Raw genomic sequence first — 18,357 nt, 5'->3', positions numbered from 1 at the left:
GATTCTCACCTGACTCTTCCCGCTGTCCCTCCATCTCTCACACTCTGTCTCGCTTCGCAGGCTCATCCAGCAGCCACTCCGGGCTGGAACTGGAACCACCCGAGGAGCCGTGTGCTCCCAGGCAGCTTCTGCTTCCCCCAAAGAGACCTCCTTCCACTTCCCAGGAAGCAAATGAAGCACAGGCACAGGATCCAGCCCCCGCCAGCAGCACTGCAAAAACTGCCCCTTCCACCACAGCCCCTGTGGCAGCAAAGACAGTCGGTTCCACAGCTGCCCCCTCCCCAGCCCCCAGGACTCTGCCCCCCGCTCCTGTCAGTGCCAACACTACTGCTCCCACCAGTACAGCCAGCACGGCTGCTGCCAAACAGCCTCCCGTCCCTCCTCCTAAACCTGTCAACAGAAACAGCAACCCAGTCATAGGTAAGTGCCTCTGGGAGCTGGTGTTGGTACCCTGGGATGTCCTGAAGCCCTCGCTCTGAGTCCCTTCCCCCCTTAAGGGAGGGTTGTTGGTACAGTGTGGCACATGTTGTATCACAAACGTCTGACTGTTCCTGTGTACGGTGTGGTTTGGACTCAGAAGATCTGCCAGTGTTTATAGCCAGGATGTGGGTGTGCCCAGGACAGTGTAATGACTGGAGTCTCCTGCCATGAGCCATCCCATCCCCAGACCTGCCAATAGCTGTCTGCAGGAGGGAACCCTGCCTGCTTTTTGGCAGGAGTAGGGTGGTGCAAGGAGAGAGGAACACATTTCTCTGACAACCGTGAGATGGTTAGAGGCTTGGATGCTTCAGGAGGGCTGGGATGCATCTGTGGACAGCTGGGGTTGGTGGGTGGTATGGGGTTGGTGAGATGCTTTCAGTTACCCAGGTGTGGAGTTGTGGGGCAGCGGTAGAGGTGGCAGGAGATCCTGGGTTACCATCTGAAGGAGCCTGGCCCCTGGGTCCTCTCTTGTTCTGGAGGCTTTGTAGGGGACCTGGCTGTGCTGTTAAACACTCCTGTACCAGCTCCATTGGCCTGGCTGTGCCTGAACACTCCATGAAATACTGTTCTCTTTAAGCTGCTTGTGCACATCACAGATGGCATCTGAAGTGCCCCAGCCCTAATTGCAGGAGGTTCTGTGGAACAAAGAGAATGTGGCTGGGGACAGCAGCCTGTCAGAGCTCTGTTCAGACCCAGCCTGTGCCTCTCCCTCACGCTCAGGGCTGGGCTCAGAGCACCTGGGGCTGCAGGGATGGGAAGGGAGGGCAGAGCAGCCAGCCTGCTTTTGTCTCTGGATGAGAATGCAGCTGCAGAGAGCAGGTCTGCAGCGCTCTGCAGGGCCCAGCACGGTGCAGCTCTGACTGCAGCAGGTTTGTGTGGCTGTGGATAAAGAGCAACAGTGGAATTGGCTCTGTGAGCTCTGCACTGGTCTCTGCGTGCTCAGACTTGGCTGTTGTGCTGCTGGTGTAATGGGAGGGCTGCTGGTGTGCAGATCACCCTCGGGGAGATGTTCCCTCACCTTCTTTCTCCAAGCTGTTCCCAAGTAGCTGAAAATAAGGCTCAGGAAACACTTTTGGGGAGGGGGAATTTAACCAGCAGCAGCTTGAAAAAGCAAGTAGGGCAAGAGGTGCTGGCTGGGAGCTTGGTGGCAGCCCTACTGCTCGGTGCTGCTGGCAGGTTTCAGGAGCTACAGTGCTGGAGCACCAGGTCTGGCCACTGTGGCACATCACAAGAGGTGACTTAGTGCACTAAAGGGAGACAGGGCTGTTGGGGAGGATGCTTGGAGTGGTGCCCAGCCCTCTTCTGTCTCCTCTCCCTTCTTCCAGCTACTTGGTCCCTCTCAAAATCTGTTTGTGGTTGCCCAAAGGTGAGTTGAACCAGGTCCTGCCAGGCTCCAAGCACTGCCGAGGAGATACTGGAATCCTCTGGGCTGAGGTCGATGGGGGCTGAGGGCACTTGGTGTTTTGCACAATCTGGCCCTTAATCTGCAAGGGGAAAGTCTAAAAATGCCAAACATCCCAAAAATGCACCCACCTCTCCAGCCACAGCCTTATCTGGGAAGCGCTCTGCTCGCAGCACCCTCTTGTGCCTGAACTGCAGGTTCCTCCCAGCCCCATCCTGGGGCCACTGCTGGGACCACCACCCGCTCCTGGGGAAACCTGGAGCTCAGGAAACCTGAGCCCCTTTCAAGCAGGTGGGCAAAACCTTCCCAAGCCCGAGAAGCCTTTGATATGGAACGTTAAAGGCTACAACAGAGCACCTTCCCTGGCTTCCCTTCTCCTAGGAACCTGAGGTTGCTGTAGGCATTTTCCCTCTCTCCCCCATTGCTCAGCAGACAAACTCTGTGTAGACTCAAGGCTCTTAGCCTTTGAACATTTTGCTGTTTAGTAGTTGTGGAGAAGCTTATGTGGGGCTTGGGGACCAGGGTGCAGAGGGAATAGAGCAGAACCCCATCCCCAAACAGGCAGGAGCTGCTGTGTGGGCACGGCGTTCTCGGGCTGGCAGTGAATGCAAGGGAGAGAGTAAGGACGTTGCAGCTTGTGGTTCAGACTGTTGCCTCTGAGGGGTTCTTCCCAAAAGGTGTTTTAATGTGCAGGGGAGCAGTTAACACAACGGGTGTCCGGGGTGTCCTGGGTATCTCTGATTTCTTTGCATCCAATGCTGTGATAAAGGCACAAAGCTCCCCACACACCCGTGTTCCTTGGCTGAGGCAGCGAGCTGGGCTGGGGGAGCTCCATCTGCTGTCACTCGAGGGCCGGTGCCGTTTTCTCTCTCCAAAGCAGCGGGATGCACAGACCTCTCCCAGCTTGCCTGTTTCTGGATGCTCTCCCAAGCCTTACCTTTGCTGCAGGAAGGACAAACCAGAGGCTTGCAACCTGGTTATCTCTGGCACAGAGAGCAGAGGCTGCTTGCTCAGGGGCTCAGAGTGCTTTGCCTTGCTCGTTCCATGCTGGGGGTGGGTGTCCAGAGATTCCCTGTTAAATGTAGTGGCTTTTGTGGGTTTCGTTTTCAGCTGAACTCTCTCAAGCAATGAACAGTGGTCCAGGCTTGTCCAAGCCTTCCCCTCCTCTCCCACCGAAGAGAGGCTTCCTGCCCAGCACCACGCCGGAGGCAGCGGTGGCTCCCAAGCCCCCATCCGAGAGGACAGGGCCAGCGAACCGCCCCGCACCGATCCCCATCAGCGTGGCCCCTGCCTACCCACCGCCCTCGCCCTCCCCGCCGCTGCCCACGCACGTGCCCCCTGAGCCTCCACGCATGCTCTTGCCCACCTCCACCCCTGCCTCGGACCCTCCGCGTTCCCTGGACCTGCCTAAAGAGACTCTTCCACCTCCTCCTCCTCCTCCTCCTCCTGAAGACTTCAGGTCCGTGGAAGTGTCAAAGAGGACAGCAGAGCAGGGGTTTGAACCTCACGTGCTGCCTCGTCTGCCCCAGATCCCTTTGCACGTCCGTATCCAGCAGGCTCTGGCCAGTCCTCTGCCTGTCACCCCGCCTGCCGATGGCTCGCACAGGGCCCACTCGCTGCTCTTCGAGAACAACGGCTTTGGAGAAGACAACGGCAGCCTGGGCAGGACCAGGTCCCTGCCCGTCACCATCGAGATGCTCAAAGTGTGAGTACCTCCTGGCTGTGCGTGGAGTAAACTGGTGGCAGTGGTGTGGGTCACGCTGGGCTCGGACCTGCTGGTGTACACCCTGTGTCTGGTCAGGAGGGCTGCGGGCAGAGCAGCCAAGAAACAGTTGTGTGTGTTGGCTGAGTCTGTGTTGCAGCCTCCCAGGGGCCATTGGATCTTCCCAAAAAATTCACCGTGGTCCTGGGGGTTTTATCCTTTACAAAGGGAAATGGGTTCCAGGCTGCGCAGGCTGATGCTGGACCCTGCCTTGCCCTGGCCTCAGGTGCTCCAAGGCAGAACAAGGTCCTGGAGCTCATCCATTCATGGCCGTCCTGAGCTTTTCCTCTTGCAGAAGAGAAGTGGGACAAGGACTGTTGCACTGCAGCAGGGTTTAACCTGCAGGTCCCAATGCAGGGGGATCGGGGGGTTGTTGAGTTCTGCAGGAATCCTGCCCCTGGCACCTCCTCTGCTGAGCTCTCTGCGATTCGGAGCGGGGGGCAGTGCAGGATCCTGGGGCTACTCTGGCATCTGATAGACCTGCTGCTGCAGGCTGAGGGGAGCTAACAGGGGGCTGATCTCGGGCTGTTCCCCAGCCCCTCTGGATGTGCTAAGAGATGTAACTGTCTGCTTCTCGTTAGTCCAGACGATGAGGAAGACGACCAGGAAGAGGAGCAGAATTTGGGCCCTCGTGTGTACATTGGAGACGTGCCATCTGTCACAGTCATCCCAAAACTGGTACCCCAGGTCCTGCCAGAGGAGCAGGAAGGAGATGAAGGGATGAGCGACTCTGACTCGGAGGGTCCCATCCTGTACAAAGATGACGAGGATGAGGAAGAAGATGAAAGCCATAACAGTAAGGCTTTGGCAATGCAGCTGGCTGTTATTCCTCTCCTGAACTGCAGCCTGGCTGTACTGAGGTCGGGATCAATGAGCTGGTTCACACAGCGCAGCAAAGCAGCTGGGTCTTGGTTTGGGGATGTACCCTGTGTCCCCTTCCTCACTTCTGAAGGGCTCTGCAGCCAAACCCCTACACTCCTTTGCTGAGATGCAGCCCCTTGGGTCGCAGGTGGCTGCAGTAGCTTGTGCTGTCCCTGCCCTTCAGGTGGGACAGTGTGGGGTGAGCTGTGGGCAGAGCCCACAGGCTGTCGCTGGAGTCACCAGCTCTGGAGCTGTAGTGCAGGACGTGGTGAGGAGGCTCCAGGGGGGAGAGCACAACTGCCGGGGTACGTGGCTGATCCCGCTGTGCTCAGGCCATCCAGCTGCTCTTCCTCCCCACAGGCTCGCTGGCCAACAAGGTGAAGAGGAAAGACACGCTGGCCATGAAGCTGGGCAGCGCAGCCGTGCCGCAGGAGGAGAAGATCGCCTTCCCTCGGAAGAGCAAGGAGGAGTGGAACGAGATTCGGCACCAGATTGGGACCACGCTGATCAGGTGGGGAGCAGGGGGGCAGGAGGCCTGAGCTGTGGGCACGGCGTGGGACTGGACAAAGCTGGGGCTTGTCTGAGCAGCCTGTGCTGGAATACGCTGGGCGGATGGGCACTGCTGCTGGGTCAGGACTGGGAGGCCAAGGGGTGCTTTTCCCCCTCGGCTGCAGCAGTTGGAAGCTCCTCCTGGAGTTGAGCAAACCCTGACTGGCGCCAGTTTCCATTTGTTGGGTGGGCTGTGAAGAGAATCTCAGGGCCTGCAGCAGTGTTACTGCTGTAACGGTTGGATTGATGATCTTAAAGGTCTTTTCCAACCAAAATGGTTCTCTGGTTCTAATATGGGTGTCCTAAAGATGTGGACAGATGCTGAGGCTTAAGCATTAGGTGGTGGATGAAGCTGGGGCTGTTGTCAGTCCAGGCTCTGCCATCTCCTTGGGTTCCCTGAGCAGTTGCCTCTGAGCTTTTGAGAGGCTGTAGAGCTTCCCTAACCCATGCCTGGGGATGAACAGCCGTGTGAGTGGAGACAGTGCAAAACAGGCAGCATTGAGCTCTGCAGGTGTGTGAGGGGAGTCGGGGAGGCTCCCCAGCACCCAGCAGTTGTGTCTTCATCTCCTCCTCATGAACAGTCTGTGCTTGTCACGCTTTTCCTTAGACGACTGAGTCAGAGACCGACAGCAGAGGAACTGGAGCAGAGGAACATCCTTCAACGTGAGTGATTCTCCTTTAGTGGTCCTAAGCCATAAGATATTTGCCTTTAACTGCCTACCCCAGGTGTGCCTGGACCATCACCTGTAGTGATGGAGGACCCTGCCTGTGTGCTGTTGATCCACTAGGTTTTTGTGGTACTTGGTTACCATCAGGAACCGACCAGCACAGCTCAGAGTGTTACGGACAGGCTGCCTGTCCCCTGCCTGTGGGCACCAGTCACACCCCTGATGGGGTGAAGGGGGATGATGCTCCACAGGCAGAGCGAGGACTGGGAAAGGTCCCTCGGGCTGGACTTCTCAGCTGTGGTCCAGCAGCCCCAGCCTTGTGTTGTGTGCCCCAAGAGGCAGCTGCTCAGTCTGTAGTGTTCTCCAGGCCATACCCTGCCCTGCAGAGGTTTCAGTAAACAGCTTGAGGAAAGGGAAATGCGCTTCAGGAAGTTTCCATCTAAAATATTTATCTGTGTGTTGTTCTCTTTAAACCATCAGTAGCACAGCTTGGGGAGGAGCAGCCTGCAGAGTGGCTCGGGGTGTTTTGCCAGTATGGCCATTAATCTTTAACGTCCGTTGGGCTGGAGGGAATGACTCACCCTGCTGCCTAAAGGCCCCCACTGTCAGTCAGGGGGTGTGGGGAGTAAAGGCGTTGAGGTGGGCTGTGCTCTACCTGTGATGAAAGCAGGCACGCCACGGTGGGCTTTCAGACACATCAGATGCAGCTCGATACGTGCCTCTGTTCCAGTCCACAAAGCTGCTCTTTGAAAGCCTGTGATGGTGACAGGGAAAGATGATTCTTCTTTTTTCCCCTGGCAGCAAAAAATGAAGCTGACCGACAGGCTGAGAAGCGAGAGATCAAACGCAGGCTGACCAGAAAGGTACTGCTGGCCGCCTGCTGCGGCGGCCATCTGGCAGAGCTGTGGGGATGCTGGTGGCTCTGAGCACGGGGTGGGTACCTCGCTGCAGGGGAAGTCACGGGGCTATTGTGTAAGTGCCCCCCGTGCCCTCCGACTGCTGCGACTTTGGATCGTGGGCTGGCACCGACAGCGAGCCGTTGGCGCTGCGGCCGCGTCTGTCAGATCTGAGCTGGCATCGAGCGTAACAAGCGAGATGAGAGCTCGACTTTGGCACCTGGTACTGGGAAGGTTTGCTGGTGCTGGCCTGGGGTGTCAGCACTGCACTTCAGTGGGCATGGCTTTCACACCAGGTTCCCCCCCCCCAAATCCAATGCTCACAGCAGCGTCGGGAGGAGCTGAGCAGAGCAGCAGCTGCTTTTAGCTGTTACACCTGAGTTCCACGTGGTTGTTACTCATGGCTGGGATAACCTTCCCAAGGGCCTGTGGGTGTGAAATGGGAGCATTGCTATTGCCTGAGCAGGGAGGGGGTTGCTTGGTTTAGGGGTGTTGTGCAGGGACAGCGGCTGTTTCCAGACCCCTCAGTCTTCCCTCTCCTCATGGCCTCAGCTCTGCTCTGGCCAGGCCTCGTGATGCAGGCAGGATCATGCTGTGAGAGGGCTGCAGGCAGGGCCAGTGAGAGCGCTGGGTTCTGTGCTGTTGGGATGTTTCTCCCTGCACTGCTTTGTGACAAGGAGTAACTGATTGTCCCTGTTCTTGCTGGTGTTCAGCTTAGCCAGAGGCCCACAGTGGCAGAGCTGCAGGCCAGGAAGATCCTGAGGTTCAACGAGTACGTGGAAGTAACAGATGCTCAAGACTACGACCGGCGAGCGGATAAGCCCTGGACAAAGCTCACACCAGCTGACAAGGTAACGGTGGGGAGGGAGGTCGGGGTGTCTCATGCAAAAGGCTGTGAGCCAAGATTTGATGCTGCTTTTGCTTCCCCTCTTCATGGTTCACTCAGCCCCCTGTGCTGTACCCAGCGCTGCTTCTCCCCCAGCAGTGACAGGGCCCCAAGACCGTGGTCTGTGCACCAGCACGGCCTCTGCCTCAGCTGCTCAGTGGCAGGAGAGGACAGGATGGGGTGTTGGTGGGAGGGGTGCTGTGCTTGGCAGGCTGGGGCAGGCCTAGGCAAGAAGCTGGCAGGGAAGCCAGAACAGAGACATTCTCCTCTTCCCTGAGTGCCCCTGGGGACTGCCTGGCCCTCAGTGTGGGGGGCAGGTTAAACTCAGCCTGGTGTGGATGGATGGCAGAAGCTGGGCTGGCTCTGTGATCTGAGCTGTGGGACTCAGCCCTGCGTATCGAACCTGCTCGGGCTCTTCACTGGAAGGTGGCAGAGACCAGCCCCGAGCAGGTGTGCTGGAGGTACAGCACCTTCCTGCCACCTCTGAGCTCACCTGAGCTGGGGAGAGGACAGTGTAGAAACAGGTTTCTCCCTCTGTGTGCAGGCTGCCATCAGGAAGGAGCTGAACGAGTTCAAGAGCTGTGAAATGGAAGTCCACGAAGACAGCAAGCAGTTCACAAGGTGAGAGCACACTGCCAGCTCAGAGCCCCAGGCTCATGGGGAGAGCTGTGCTGCAGCAGCAGCGCTGGGAGGCGAAGTGTTAAAACCTAAACAACCCCCTGTGCTGCAGAAGCAGCGTCCCCTTCTTCCTCGGTGTTCCTGGGGAGTGAAGGAGGGGTACCTGTTGTGAAATGGGGTGTTCTTCCTTAAAATGAGGCTTCAGTCCTGGAAAGGTTGGTTTGAGGTCTATCTGAAACCAGCATGACCTTGAGCTGGAGCTTTTTTGGGGTGGAGACATGCAGCAGGAGCCACAAAACTCCTTGGTAGCTAGCTCAGATATTATCTGTGAAGGGACCTGTGGGTCATGGCCCAAGTGATCCTTCCCCCCAGCCCAGCAGTTGCTCTGTGGGGTTGAGGGGCGTTGGCAGAGCACAAGAGCAGAGATGAAGTTGGTTGATCTCACCAGTGTGGCTGAGGGCTGGGAGTTCAGAGATAATTCAGTTTACTCTTCTTGGCCATCTGTATTCCCCTGGTAACTCTTTAACCCGAGCTCCAAGGACTGAGGCTTGGCTTTTTCGTTTGGCTTTTAGGTACCATCGACCATAATCTTCCAAGAAGGGAGCAAGAGACCCGAGAGGGCTGGAAGCTCTCTGCATCCCTCTCCTAGGCAATACAGCGAGGGTGGAACCTCGTCTCTTCCACGATCTGCCTTCAAAACATATCCAGAAAAGGGCTTTCGACCAGGGAAGGGGAATCCTGTCTGAATGTAGCATTTCACTGGAAAACACACGTCTCGAGTGCCGTCAGGCTGGAACTGAACACTATACCTCGCGTGGCTCAGCAATACGCCTGCGCCCTGGCACCAGCGTCCCTGCCAGGAGCCCGTGCACATCTGAACATGTTCGTTCCCCAGCTCCCTCCCACAGCCCAGACAGGCCCAGTTCTCAGCTGTCCATACTCCTTTTGGGGGATGCAACTCCTTTGTCTCCCCCTCCTTAACCAAGAAGGTGGGTGGAACAACACACAAACCCCGGCAGCTCTGGTGTGAGGAGCGGGGAGAGGATGTGCTGGGCAGCACGTGTGTGTGTGTTACCTGTGTACAGAGAACCCTGCGCAGACGCTGACCTGGCAGACAACTGACATGTCGCTCGCCCTTTCTTTGGTTGTGCTTGTGTGTCTGTCACGTCCTTCATGTCCTGAATCACTACTGACCAACAGTTTGTTGTCCTGGAAGGGAACTGTGTAGATATTATTAACATATGCTGCATTTTTTTTTTTGTAAAGAGGAAAAATGATGTCTAAAACATTCCCTCCCCCCTCTCTCACACCTGCTGTGATGTTAACACGCCTCATCTGGAGGTATCTAGGCTTGTTTAACAAATTACAGAGCCAGGGAGCGACTGTTGCCTTTTAAAAACCTTTTTAATTTAGGGAAGCTGTGAGCGTCCCCAAGTCTGAGTTTTTATTGTGGCTTCCTCTCAGACGTTTTTATACTCTCCCAAATCGGGGTGAAACTTGCCTTTTCTCATTTTTACAGCTCAAACCTACTGGAAACTTGATGATTTCACTGTGTGGGTGGGGCGGGAGGGGAAGAAGAGGCTTGAAAAGTGACCTTAAAACGGTAATTCGCCTGAGAATGATCTTGCATTGGTTCTTCTGAAATGTGGGGTGGGTTTGTTTTTTTTTTAAAAAAAACAATAAAAATAATCTGCCACCGGCCACTGTCTCCTGCCCAAACCTCTGCCCAGACCCTGCCCCGGGCGTGGAGCGGGTGTGGGGAGGGAGGGGAGGCGGCCCGGGTGCTGCCTCGCCTGTGCGCCATGACAGGGCGGGGACAGGGGGCTCTTCCCTCACCGCTTCCCCCTGCCCAGCGCGCCTGTACGCGAACCCATCGCCTTGTACCCCGCTCTGCCCAGCAGCGGGGTTTAATCACTGAATAAACGTGTGTTTAGGCGGCTTTTAACGCTGTTCCCGCGCCCTCCGTTAAGGCGCCTCAGGCCCTTCCGCCTTCCCGCCTTTTCCGCCTCACCACCGCGCATGCGCCAACCGCCAACCCCGCGCGGCCGCCCTTTTCCCGCCCACACCCTGCCACTGCGCACGCTCGGCTTGTCCCGCCCCTTGTCGCTCATGCGCATGCGCCTCCTCGCCCCGCCCCCTCTCGCTCTATAAATACCGCTGCGCGGCGGCGCTCGGTCTCTTTCTCCTCGGCGGCTGCAGCAGGTTCGGACTCGTCACCGTCTCCCCTCGGCTGGGCCTCACCGACCGGGCCTCACCGCCCGGCCCGGGCGCCTCCTCTCGGCTCCCTGCGTGAGTATCGTGCTCGCTGCGGGCGGGGAAGGGGCTTCACCGCGCGGGACCCGACGTGGGCATCCGCAGAGGTCGCTCTCTGCCGGCTCTGCCCGTGTGGCGCAAGGGAGCGTAGGCCTGCGGGCCCGTGACGTACAGTCCCTTTCCACGACGTCGGAGAACAAGCCGGGCCTCGAGCCTGCAGCCTGCATATTCCTACTGCCTCTCCGGGCCCTCGGGCGGTGCCGGAGGGGATAAACCATGCAGGAAACACCTCCTGCCCTCGGAGGGGGCCGGGACGCGTGGGGCAGGGGTCGCCTGGGCCGTGGCTCACGCTGCTTTCTCTCCATCCTTCCAGGCCTCGGCGTGGGGGGCTCGGAGCGCAGCACGATGAGGGAGGTGAGTAGCGCTGTGCGTGTCAGCCGCGTGTAGTTATGGGGTTGTTGTAGTTTAAACTTAAGCTGGAGGCATTTCCTGAGCGTGTGTTATGCGTTAAGTGGGTGATGGGACCTGAGCTGGGTCGGCTGAAGTAGTTTAGTATTGATGCAGCCTCGATAGACCTGACTTGGAAAAGAAGCCCAGCTCAGAAGTTCCCTGGTTTACAACCTGTTGGCTTTTGTGTGGGTGGGGGAAAGAGGCCGATTTCTGCCCTTTGTTAAGCAGGGGAACCCTTAGAGCTAAATTTACTTCTTCGGTTACCTTAAGGCCCCGTTTCTGCAATTCGGGAATCAAAGAGCAGGAGCAAACTTTACTGTCTTGTTACAGATCATGAAGATGCTGACAGGAAAGAACCCACGCGGCCTAGTAGGAGGGGGGTGAGTATTTGCCAGGGTTTAGAACGGTTTAGAAGGGAGCTCAGCCTCCCCCACTGCCACCCATCGCCCTGAGCAGGGACAGCCTGGGTTAAGGAAGAGGCAGCAGTGTCCCTGCTCGCGTGGTGGGGTTACGGAGCAGCTGCGTGTTGTGGTGCAGGGGCTGAGCCCACGCTGGGTGAGCTACAGGCGAGGAACGCCGGTAGAAACGGGTGTCCTTGTGCCTGAGGGGTGCCACAGAGTGAAGGGCAGGGCCCTGCGTGGACAGAGCTGCCTCGGGGTGCTCTGAGGGTGGGAGTCCGGAGTGTTAGAAGGGAATAGGAAAAAGAAGCCAGGTACGTGTCCCCAGCTGGCATGCGGACCTGCCACCCACCCCTCAGCGGGGCCACGTGTGCCAGCACGGCTAGAGCCTGACCAGGGAGCTGCAGGGGATGTGGACATTGGGTGGGGGTGGATCACAGGCTGTGAGCAGGAGCTGGTGCTTCTGTTACCGTTAACAAGGCTGTAAAGAAAAACGATTGTAACCGTGTGACTGCAGTAACAACTAATAAACTGGATACTTTTTAAATGGCGTCTGTTTCTCTGTGGGTTCTGAAGCCGGGACACTGGTGCAGTGGGGTCCCTGCGTGCTGGTGGTGTGTCCTCATGGTGAAGGTGCAGAAACCGCCTTCCCCCCACGCTGCTGGCCGCATCGAGGTTCCCATGTCCCGGGGTGAGGGTGGTGTCTGAGGAAGGGGAGGGAGGGCTGGGAGTGGGACTCAGACTGGTGGGGACTTGGGTGTCCCTGAAGGGCCGCGGGGGGAGTCTGGGCGGTGGCACAAAGCCCGAGAATGGTGAGTAAAAACCTGGTAGCATCCTGTCCTTGGCGTTCCTGTAAGGGATCTTTATGGTCTGGGAAGGACGAGCGATGCTGAGTGACTGACATTGAACAGACAGGGTCCTGGGCCGGTACTCGGGGTGTGAACGGGGTCTGTCCCGGTTCAGGTGGTGATTAACGTGTGAGTGGCTGCTCCCAGCCCCCCTCAGACGGTGAGGCTGGCGGGATGGGGCCGGGCTGCAGCCGTGTCCGACCTTCCCCAGCCCCGGGGGGGGCAGGTCACACCCCTCCCGCAGCCGGTCCCTCCTATCACCGGTCCCGCTCACCCGGGGGCTGCCGGGGCCGCTCGCTGCTCCCCCGCGGCCCGGAGCAGCCGCTGCTTGAGCCCCGCCGGGACCCGTCACACGGCAACCGAGGCGCGGGCGGTCCCGCGGAGCGTCCTGGCTCCCCGGGGCAGCAGCTGCCCGTCCCGCTGCCCGTCATTCCTGTCCCGTCCGTCCGTCCTGCCCGCGGGCGGTGGTGGAGCCGCCGGCCGGCAGAGGGCGCCCTGCCCCGCCGAGCCGCCGCTCGCTCGCGCTTTCCCCCTCCCAACCCCACCTCTCCCGCGCATGCGCAGTGAGGGAGCGCGGCAGCGGCCCGGCCGGCGGCGGAGCGGAGGTGGGAGCGCGGCGGGGCCGCGGCCGGGCCGGTGGCGCGGGGGAGGCAGCGGGGCCGGGGAGCGGAGGAGGGACGGGGGACGGACAGGGGAGGGGGTCCCGCCGGGTCTCGGCCCGCCCGCGGTGCGGCCGGCTGCCGCGGCGAGCGACAGGCGGCGGGAGGAGAGGCCGGGCCTGGCCGCGGGGCCTACGCGGCCCCACGTGCGGCGGGGAATTCGAACGGCGGGAACGGGCGGCGGCCCCGCCGGCCCCGCTCACCCTGGGGCTCGGGGCTCCCTGGGGCTCCCTGGGGCAGGGACACGCCGCCCCTCGCACGGCTCCGTCCCGGGGACGCTCTCTGGACGCTGCGTCCCGTGTGTCCCCCGGGGCCGCGGCCGGGCGCGGGGTTGGGGGGGTGTTGGAGCCCCCGGGGCCGGGCCCGGGCCTGGTCACTCCCGCGGGGAGAAGCGCCCGTTATACACACACCCCAAGCCCCGCAATGCACAGCAGAGACCGGTGCCCGGACCCTGGTTCCTCCACCCTATGTGACCCGAGGGGATTTTAAGCTGGGGGCTGGGGGGGGGTCACACACCCCAGAGAGCTGAAGGCCCCGTGGGTGTCTCCGGGGTCCAGGTCCGAGCCGCCATGCCAGGGAAACGCACCGCGAAGAGGCTGGTGCCCGAGGAAGAATCTCCTGGGAGAAAGAAAATTAAAGGTAATAACCCCCTCCCAGGGAGCTTCCCCTCCCTCTCCCCGTGGAAGGATGACTCCCCCCCACATCCCACGGGTGTTCTGTAGGGTGATTCTCTCTCCTCTGTCCCGCAGTTTGCCACCCATCACACCGCACGCAGCCTGGGCTGGTGCTGACTCTAGGGCAGGGAGATGTTGGGCAGCTGGGCCTGGGTGAGGATGTGATGGAGAGGAAGAAACCAGCTCTGGTGCCCTTGCCAGAGATGGTGGTGCAGGTGGAAGCTGGAGGGATGCACACAGTGTGCCTCAGCCAGACGGGGAAGGTGAGTGCGGAGAGGGCAGCGCCTGGGGGGGGGTGTGGGGAGGCTGAGCTGAGCTTCCCCACAAGCTCTGGGATGTGTCATGGAGCAGGGGGTCTGTATCAGACCCTGCTCTGCACAGACATGTAGCTCACTCCATCCCAGGGATGAGCATGGTCGCTATGCCACAGATCACCAGACTTTAGGGGGGTCAAAGGGATAATTCAGCCCGGTGGATCTCTGTCCCCTGGCTTCACACTCAGCCCGTTGCCCCTCCGGGTTCTGTCCTGACTGTCTCACACTCTCTGTAGATTTACACCTTTGGCTGCAACGATGAAGGTGCCCTCGGGCGCGACACCTCAGCAGAAGGGTCAGAGACCACACCAGGGCTGGTGGAGCTGCAGGAGAAGGTGGTGCAGGTCTCTGCCGGGGACAGTCACACGGCCGCGCTGACCGAGGACGGCAGGGTCTTCGTCTGGGGCTCTTTCCGGGTGCGTTGGTTGCTGAAGGGGGTGGAAGCTCTGCTGGTGGCTGCTGCTTCTGTGACTCAACCTGTCTGTCTCTCCACCCAGGATAACAACGGGGTGATCGGCCTGCTGGAGCCCATGAAGACCAGCTCTGTTCCTGTGCTGCTCCAGCTCACTGCAGCCGTCGTTAAAATCGTCTCAGGTGAGCAGGGTCCCAGGGCACGTGTGGGTCAGGCTGGTCCCTGAGGCTGTTGTAACCCTCTGGAGAAGGTGAAGGTCCAGAAGGTCCGTGTTCTTTTCGTCTCTCTTGGCTGCTCCAAGTCAGGTGCAAGGCTGTGCTTGCTCTTCTCTTGAGAGAACTGACCCTGTGTCTCTTCCTGCCCTGATGGCATTGTTAATATTTCACCCAATCCGATGGAAAACACCTTACAAGAGTGCTGTAACCACGACAGGCAAAGCCCCTCACCCTCTTCTAGGCTCAGGGAAGCTGAGCAGAGCAGCCAGGGAACCTTTCCAGGGCCTGGGTGAAATCTTCCTGGAGAAACTTCTTTGGAGTTTCAGATGGGGAACTGGGATCAGGCAGAGGGACATCCTGGTGGTTTAAGTTGTGCCAGGAGCTGGCCTCAGAGGATCCCCACTGCACTCTAGAAAGCTGCCACAGCTGAGGTCCGCGGGCAGGGTGTCAGCCCCTGGGTCTTGCTGGGTTCCTGCAGCGACTCCTGCTTCACTCCTCTCCCTCCCCTGGCAGGGAACGACCACCTGGTGATGCTGACGGTGGACGGGGACCTCTTCACGTGCGGCTGCGGCGAGCAGGGCCAGCTGGGCCGGGTGCCGGCGCTGTTTGCCAACCGAGGAGGCAGGAAAGGGCTGCGTGAGTTGTTCTGGGGCTGCAGCCTCCGCTCTGCCCTTCACAGAGGGGCAGAGAGACCCATCCCCATCCCCATCCCCTGCTGCTCAGGGGCTCGGTGCAGATCAGTCCCTTGGGGCTGGATCGAGGGGGAAGGGGAAAAAGGGCTGTAAGGTGCTGTAAGGCTGTTGCTCCTCATAGAACACTTTGTGTCCCACCCCCAGAGCGGCTGCTGGTCCCGCAGCGCGTCCCTGTCAGGGGCAAAGGCAACAGAGGCCGGATGCGGTTCCAGGACGCCTTCTGCGGGGCGTACTTCACCTTCGCCGTCACGCAGGAGGGGCACGTCTACGGCTTCGGCCTCTCCAACTACCACCAGCTGGGTGAGCTTCACTCCCAGCCCCCTCAGCTCCTGGCTCTGAGGTTCCCAGTCCCATGCAGCCCTTGGCTGGAGTGGGGGAGATCCTGAACACCCAGCGCCAGCCAGATGTCCCAGAGCTGGAAATTGGGGGGTGTGGGGGGCGTTGGGGGGTGTGCTGATGGAGCTGACCTGTCTGGGTTTGTGTGTCCCACCCTGCAGGGACCCAGGGCACCGAGCCCTGCTTCTCCCCACAGAACCTGACCTGCTTCAAGAACTCCACCAAGTCCTGGGTCGGGTTCTCTGGTGGGCAGCACCACACCGTGTGCGTCGACTCGGAGGGTGAGCACCAGTGACAGGCAGGCTGGGAGTGGCACAGAGAGGGATTGAGGGGGGCAGGGGGGTGCCCCTTGGGACCCTTGTCCTGGCTGGAAACTTGTTGGGGTGAGGGGGATGTGCTGGAGCCTTCCAGGTCTTCGGTGTTCAAGGCAACAAGGGTGGTGTGACTTGGAGGATGTCAGGACCCAGACCCCCTTGTGAACTCTGCTCTCACAGGCCTCGTGGTCTGTCCAGGCACCTGCCTGCCCTGTTGGTTTTGGGGAGCTCGGGGGTCTTTATCCCACCCTGCACCCCCTGGTTGGGATCTAGGGTGAGGTAGGGAGGAGTGAAGCTCCTCCAGGAGTCACACCAAAGGGAGAAGGTCCCTGCTGTGGCCTTCTACCCCCTGGAGTCACCCTCCCGTGTGTCTGTTGTACTGCAGGTAAAGCCTACAGCCTGGGCCGGGCAGAGTACGGCCGCCTGGGGCTGGGGGCGGGCGCGGAGGAGCAGAGCACGCCCACCGCCATCCCCGAGCTCCCCAGTGTCTCCTCCGTCGCCTGCGGCGCCTCGGTTGGCTACGCTGTCAGCAGCGACGGTGAGTGGGGGGCTGTGGGACCGGGGTTTGGGACCGGGGTTTGGGACCGGGGTTTGGGACTGGGGTTTGGGACTGGGTGCCCTGTGCCCTCCACCCTCCATCACACACTGGGCCAGGATTTGAGCCGGGTCCTGGCGCCGACCCAGCCCCTGCCAAGCAGGGGGCAGCTGGGCAGCAGCTGCTCGGATGTTCCCCTGGGGCCTTGGCAGCAAGATGTGTGATGGGGTGTTGGGCAGGAGGGGGGTCATCCTGTCCATCCCTCCTCCACACCCTGAACTTGTGCATGGTGTCTGCAGCCCTGGGCTGTGGGGAGGGGGATTTGCAGTGAGTGACCCACAGGTTCCCAGCCACAAGCAGCTGTCGTGGTTGCATATGAGACTTCTCTTGGAGTCAGAGAGTGTGGCTCCTCTCCCCCTGCCCGTGTCTCTGGCACCCACCACGCATCCCCCTGCCCGGGTGGGGGATTCCCTGTGGGTTTGGCTGTGGGGGGTCCCCTTCCCTCCCCATCCTGCAGCCACTTTGAAGTCAAAAGTCACTCCGTTCTCCGTTGCAGGACGAGCTTTCGCCTGGGGCATGGGCACCAACTACCAGCTGGGCACAGGGGAGGAGGAGGACGTCTGGAGCCCTGTGGAGATGACGGGGAAGCAGCTGGAGAACCGCAGGGTCCTGGCCGTGTCCAGCGGTGGCCAACACACGGTGCTGCTGGTCAGGGACAAGGAGCAGAGTTGATGAAGCGACGCCGCGCAGCCGAGCCCAGCGGGACCCACACACCCCCCACCTTCCACCAGCTCGGGCGGCCGGTGCCCAGCTCTGGTCTCTCCAGCACAGTGGGGAGGCTGGGGGTGGATCCCAGAGCTGCTGGGCCCTGGCAGCGTCTGCGTGGCCGGAGCTGGGGCGCCTCAGGGATGCTCGTGGCTTTTCCCGTGGTGTTTGGTGCTCTCTGCCAGCTCTCCCTGGGTTGGCTTGGTCCTGAGCTGGCCTCCTGCTGCTGGGTGGTTCCCTATTGCTGCGGGCTTTGTTCTTCACTACACAGAAGCATTTGGCCATCAGGCTTTCTGAGGTCCCTGTGTTCCCCCAGTCTGCGGGTGCCCCCCATCCCCGTCACATCTTTACCTCTGTTGCCACCCACTGAACCCCTCTGTGCCCATTGGGGTGCAGGCTCAGCCCAGCAGACACGTGCTCTCCTCTCTCAGCTTGTGGCTGCAGCGATGCCAGGCAGCTGGGAGCCTGCAAGGGGGGAGGGAACACTGCTGGGTAACACCCAGCCTATAAGCTGCGGCTGCTGGAGAAGGGAAGGGGGCCTCCTACCTCCTCCCACCCCCATTTCAGGGTCTGAGCCAAAACCCAGCAGGCAGCAAAGCCGGGAGCTGGTTCCCTGCTCCCTCCTGCCTGGAGTGGTCACCCCCAGCTGCTTTTCTCAGTCCCAAACTCTCCCGCTCTCACGTTGCCTTCGGAAGCTGCAAAATCCATCCCACAGCGGGGACTTTGTTCTTTCAATCCTCCCTGCTGAGGAAGGAGCTTCATTTGCCATCGGGGGCCTTGCTGAGGACACAGAACCCAAACCCAGCTCTGCACCCAACGGCTCAGAGCAACGGGGGGTCCCTGCCCCCCATTACCCCCCCTCTGGCTCCCACTGGTCTCGCTCCCTGCGCCCGGCTGCCCCAGCGTCTCCTCCCCGTGCTGCCTCCCGGGTACCTGGGCCAGGACGGGGTCTGCAAAGGTTGATTTTCTATGTTAAGTTATAGCAATAGGGGAAGGGGGTGTGTGGGGTGGGGGCTGGTACAGCGGTTCCGAAGAGGTTGACTTTTTTTAAAAAGAAAATGTATTTTGGTTGATTCACTGAGGAAGAGGAAAAAAAAAAAAAACCTGGAGTCTTTTAATGTTTGGAATAAATTGAGTTTTGATAAAGCCCAGGCTTCCCCATCTTTGGAGGGGTGGGCAGCTCCCCCCCCCACTCCATGGGCTTCATCCCAGTGGGTGTCTGAGGCTGGTGGGGGCAGGATGGGCTGTTCATGTCCCTTCCTGCTCCCTCTCCATGACCCGGCTGCGTTCCTGCCCCTGGAGCTGTGCTGGAGGGTGCGGGGCAGCCGGGGCACCCTGGGGCTGGGGAGCTGGGGCTGAGCTCAGCATCA

General features: G+C 60.1%; 2 protein-coding genes and 1 long non-coding RNA gene across 3 annotated transcripts in view; all 3 read left to right on the top strand.

The window, feature by feature from the left end:
* PHACTR4 (phosphatase and actin regulator 4) overlaps nt 1-9,678 on the top strand; it is a 37,411-nt gene extending 27,733 nt beyond the window's left edge. Inside the window, exons 5-13 of the mRNA XM_084274347.1 lie at nt 61-420; nt 2,993-3,587; nt 4,226-4,440; nt 4,866-5,016; nt 5,662-5,717; nt 6,524-6,585; nt 7,332-7,469; nt 8,049-8,125; nt 8,695-9,678. Of these exons, the coding sequence (XP_084130473.1) occupies nt 61-420; nt 2,993-3,587; nt 4,226-4,440; nt 4,866-5,016; nt 5,662-5,717; nt 6,524-6,585; nt 7,332-7,469; nt 8,049-8,125; nt 8,695-8,710 (1,670 nt within the window). The 3' untranslated portion in view covers nt 8,711-9,678. The remainder of the gene's footprint in view (nt 1-60; nt 421-2,992; nt 3,588-4,225; nt 4,441-4,865; nt 5,017-5,661; nt 5,718-6,523; nt 6,586-7,331; nt 7,470-8,048; nt 8,126-8,694) is intronic.
* A 633-nt stretch (nt 9,679-10,311) lies between these two features.
* On the top strand, nt 10,312-11,773 carry LOC311200138. The gene is made up of 3 exons (XR_014617803.1): nt 10,312-10,411; nt 10,749-10,789; nt 11,156-11,773. It is a non-coding gene; the product is annotated as an uncharacterized lncRNA (long non-coding RNA).
* Nucleotides 11,774-12,644: 871 nt separating this feature from the next.
* RCC1 (regulator of chromosome condensation 1) lies at nt 12,645-17,271 on the top strand. The gene is made up of 10 exons (XM_084274295.1): nt 12,645-12,676; nt 13,288-13,369; nt 13,480-13,667; nt 13,955-14,134; nt 14,216-14,312; nt 14,859-14,981; nt 15,182-15,337; nt 15,535-15,654; nt 16,073-16,225; nt 16,779-17,271. The coding sequence occupies exons 2-10, from the start codon at nt 13,300-13,302 to the stop codon at nt 16,952-16,954; spliced, it is 1,263 nt and encodes a 420-aa protein (XP_084130421.1). The 5' UTR covers nt 12,645-12,676; nt 13,288-13,299; the 3' UTR covers nt 16,955-17,271.
* Nucleotides 17,272-18,357: the final 1,086 nt, after the last annotated feature.

The sequence above is a fragment of the Gallinula chloropus genome (genome assembly GCF_964237585.1).
Source record: "Gallinula chloropus genome assembly, chromosome: 22".
NCBI classification, from domain to species: domain Eukaryota; kingdom Metazoa; phylum Chordata; class Aves; order Gruiformes; family Rallidae; genus Gallinula; species Gallinula chloropus.
Note: the sequence above shows the minus strand (reverse complement) of the source record. Positions and strands in the feature narration are given on the sequence as shown.

Coding starts and splice junctions, on each gene's coding strand:
- RCC1 (XM_084274295.1), top strand. CDS start 13,300: ATGCCAGGGAAACGCACCGCGAAGAGGCTGGTGCCCGAGGAAGAATCT. Junction 13,668..13,954: donor GCCTCAGCCAGACGGGGAAG/GTGAGTGCGGAG, acceptor CACTCTCTGTAG/ATTTACACCTTTGGCTGCAA. Junction 14,982..15,181: donor AGGAGGCAGGAAAGGGCTGC/GTGAGTTGTTCT, acceptor TCCCACCCCCAG/AGCGGCTGCTGGTCCCGCAG.